At 33.7% G+C, this 1,184-nt stretch overlaps 1 protein-coding gene across 1 annotated transcript in view; it reads left to right on the plus strand.

The window, feature by feature from the left end:
* LOC123015928 (gamma-aminobutyric acid receptor subunit beta) overlaps window positions 1–1,178 on the plus strand; it is a 34,981-nt gene extending 33,803 nt beyond the window's left edge. The window contains 2 exon segments of the mRNA XM_044416056.1: window positions 1–3; window positions 5–1,178. The exon segment at window positions 1–3 is cut by the window's left edge and continues 186 nt beyond it. Of these exon segments, the coding sequence (XP_044271991.1) occupies window positions 1–3; window positions 5–208 (207 nt within the window). The 3' untranslated portion in view covers window positions 209–1,178.
* Window positions 1,179–1,184: the final 6 nt, after the last annotated feature.

Genomic DNA, 1,184 nt, shown 5'->3' on the forward strand with positions numbered 1-1,184 from the left:
AGCCGCCGCCCCCATCCCCCAACACATCATCCATCCCAACAAAGACATCAACAAGCTCTACGGCATCACGCCCTCGGACATCGACAAATATTCGCGAATCGTGTTCCCTGTGTGCTTCGTGTGTTTTAACTTGATGTACTGGATTATTTATCTACACATCTCCGATGTCGTAGCGGACGATCTAGTGCTCTTGGAAGAGGATAAGTAAACAAGCACTTGAAAAGGAGTCATAAACACTTGTACATTTTTAATACCGAAATGAGTGGATCCATTCAGTAGGAGTATCAACGACCATAGATTTAGACTCGCGGAGCTTCCACGGCGAGAAGTCTTGTATATAGTCCCTACATAACGTGCATTTCCGCTACCTTCTCATCGTTTACTCATTGTCACATCTAGCAACACCGATTTTTCACTTACGTTATTATTACGACGTTAAAAACCACCAATTTATGCTGAAATTACTACAATCGGAAAACGTCGAGGTTTTTCACCAAATTCACAAGATATTTCCCAAAACGCCAAAAAAGTGTGCAAAACCACAACAAAACAATTTTTTAAGAGAGGCCTTTATGCTGCGGTCACATAATTTAGAAAAGTTTTTAAAGAGATGTTTTTTGACAACTAGAGACTGTTTGAAACACAGACTTGGTTATTTGACAAAAAATTACACTAGTTTGGTTAACTTTATTATTTAAAGATTTAAGATTTGGCTRAACCATCAGCTGGTGACGAAATTTATTTTCAAAAACTATTAAATTATGAAATTAAAATCTCAAAATTAACATTTTTCTTACTAAATTTCTTGACAAAATTACTAATGTATCCGTCTCTGATACATTACACATCAWTTTTTAAATTATTATACAGAATGTCCCGGATTGAGTTTACAAGAGGAGAAATTTTTTTCTTTTAATTTACGCCAAAACTGCAAAGGAAAAACATTTAGCTAGACTTAACAGCGAAATGGTTAGTTTTGAAATTTTTCTCGCTGATCGTAAGAAAAATTATATAGATTACACTGTGTAATTTATAATAACTTGCAAAATTATAGAAATTAATTTTTTATAAGAATGAGAATTTGAAACTTTTTTTAATAAATCATTTCCCAACAACAAACAAAAGGCCTTAAAATGTGGCTAAAATCACTGCCTTTAACAGTTGATGTTTTAAAAACAAAATTC

The sequence above is a fragment of the Tribolium madens genome, unplaced genomic scaffold (assembly GCF_015345945.1).
Source record: "Tribolium madens isolate multiple individuals breed KSU strain unplaced genomic scaffold, Tmad_KSU_1.1 Scaffold_11;HRSCAF=98;Tcas5.2_LG3b, whole genome shotgun sequence".
Lineage (NCBI taxonomy): Eukaryota > Metazoa > Arthropoda > Insecta > Coleoptera > Tenebrionidae > Tribolium > Tribolium madens.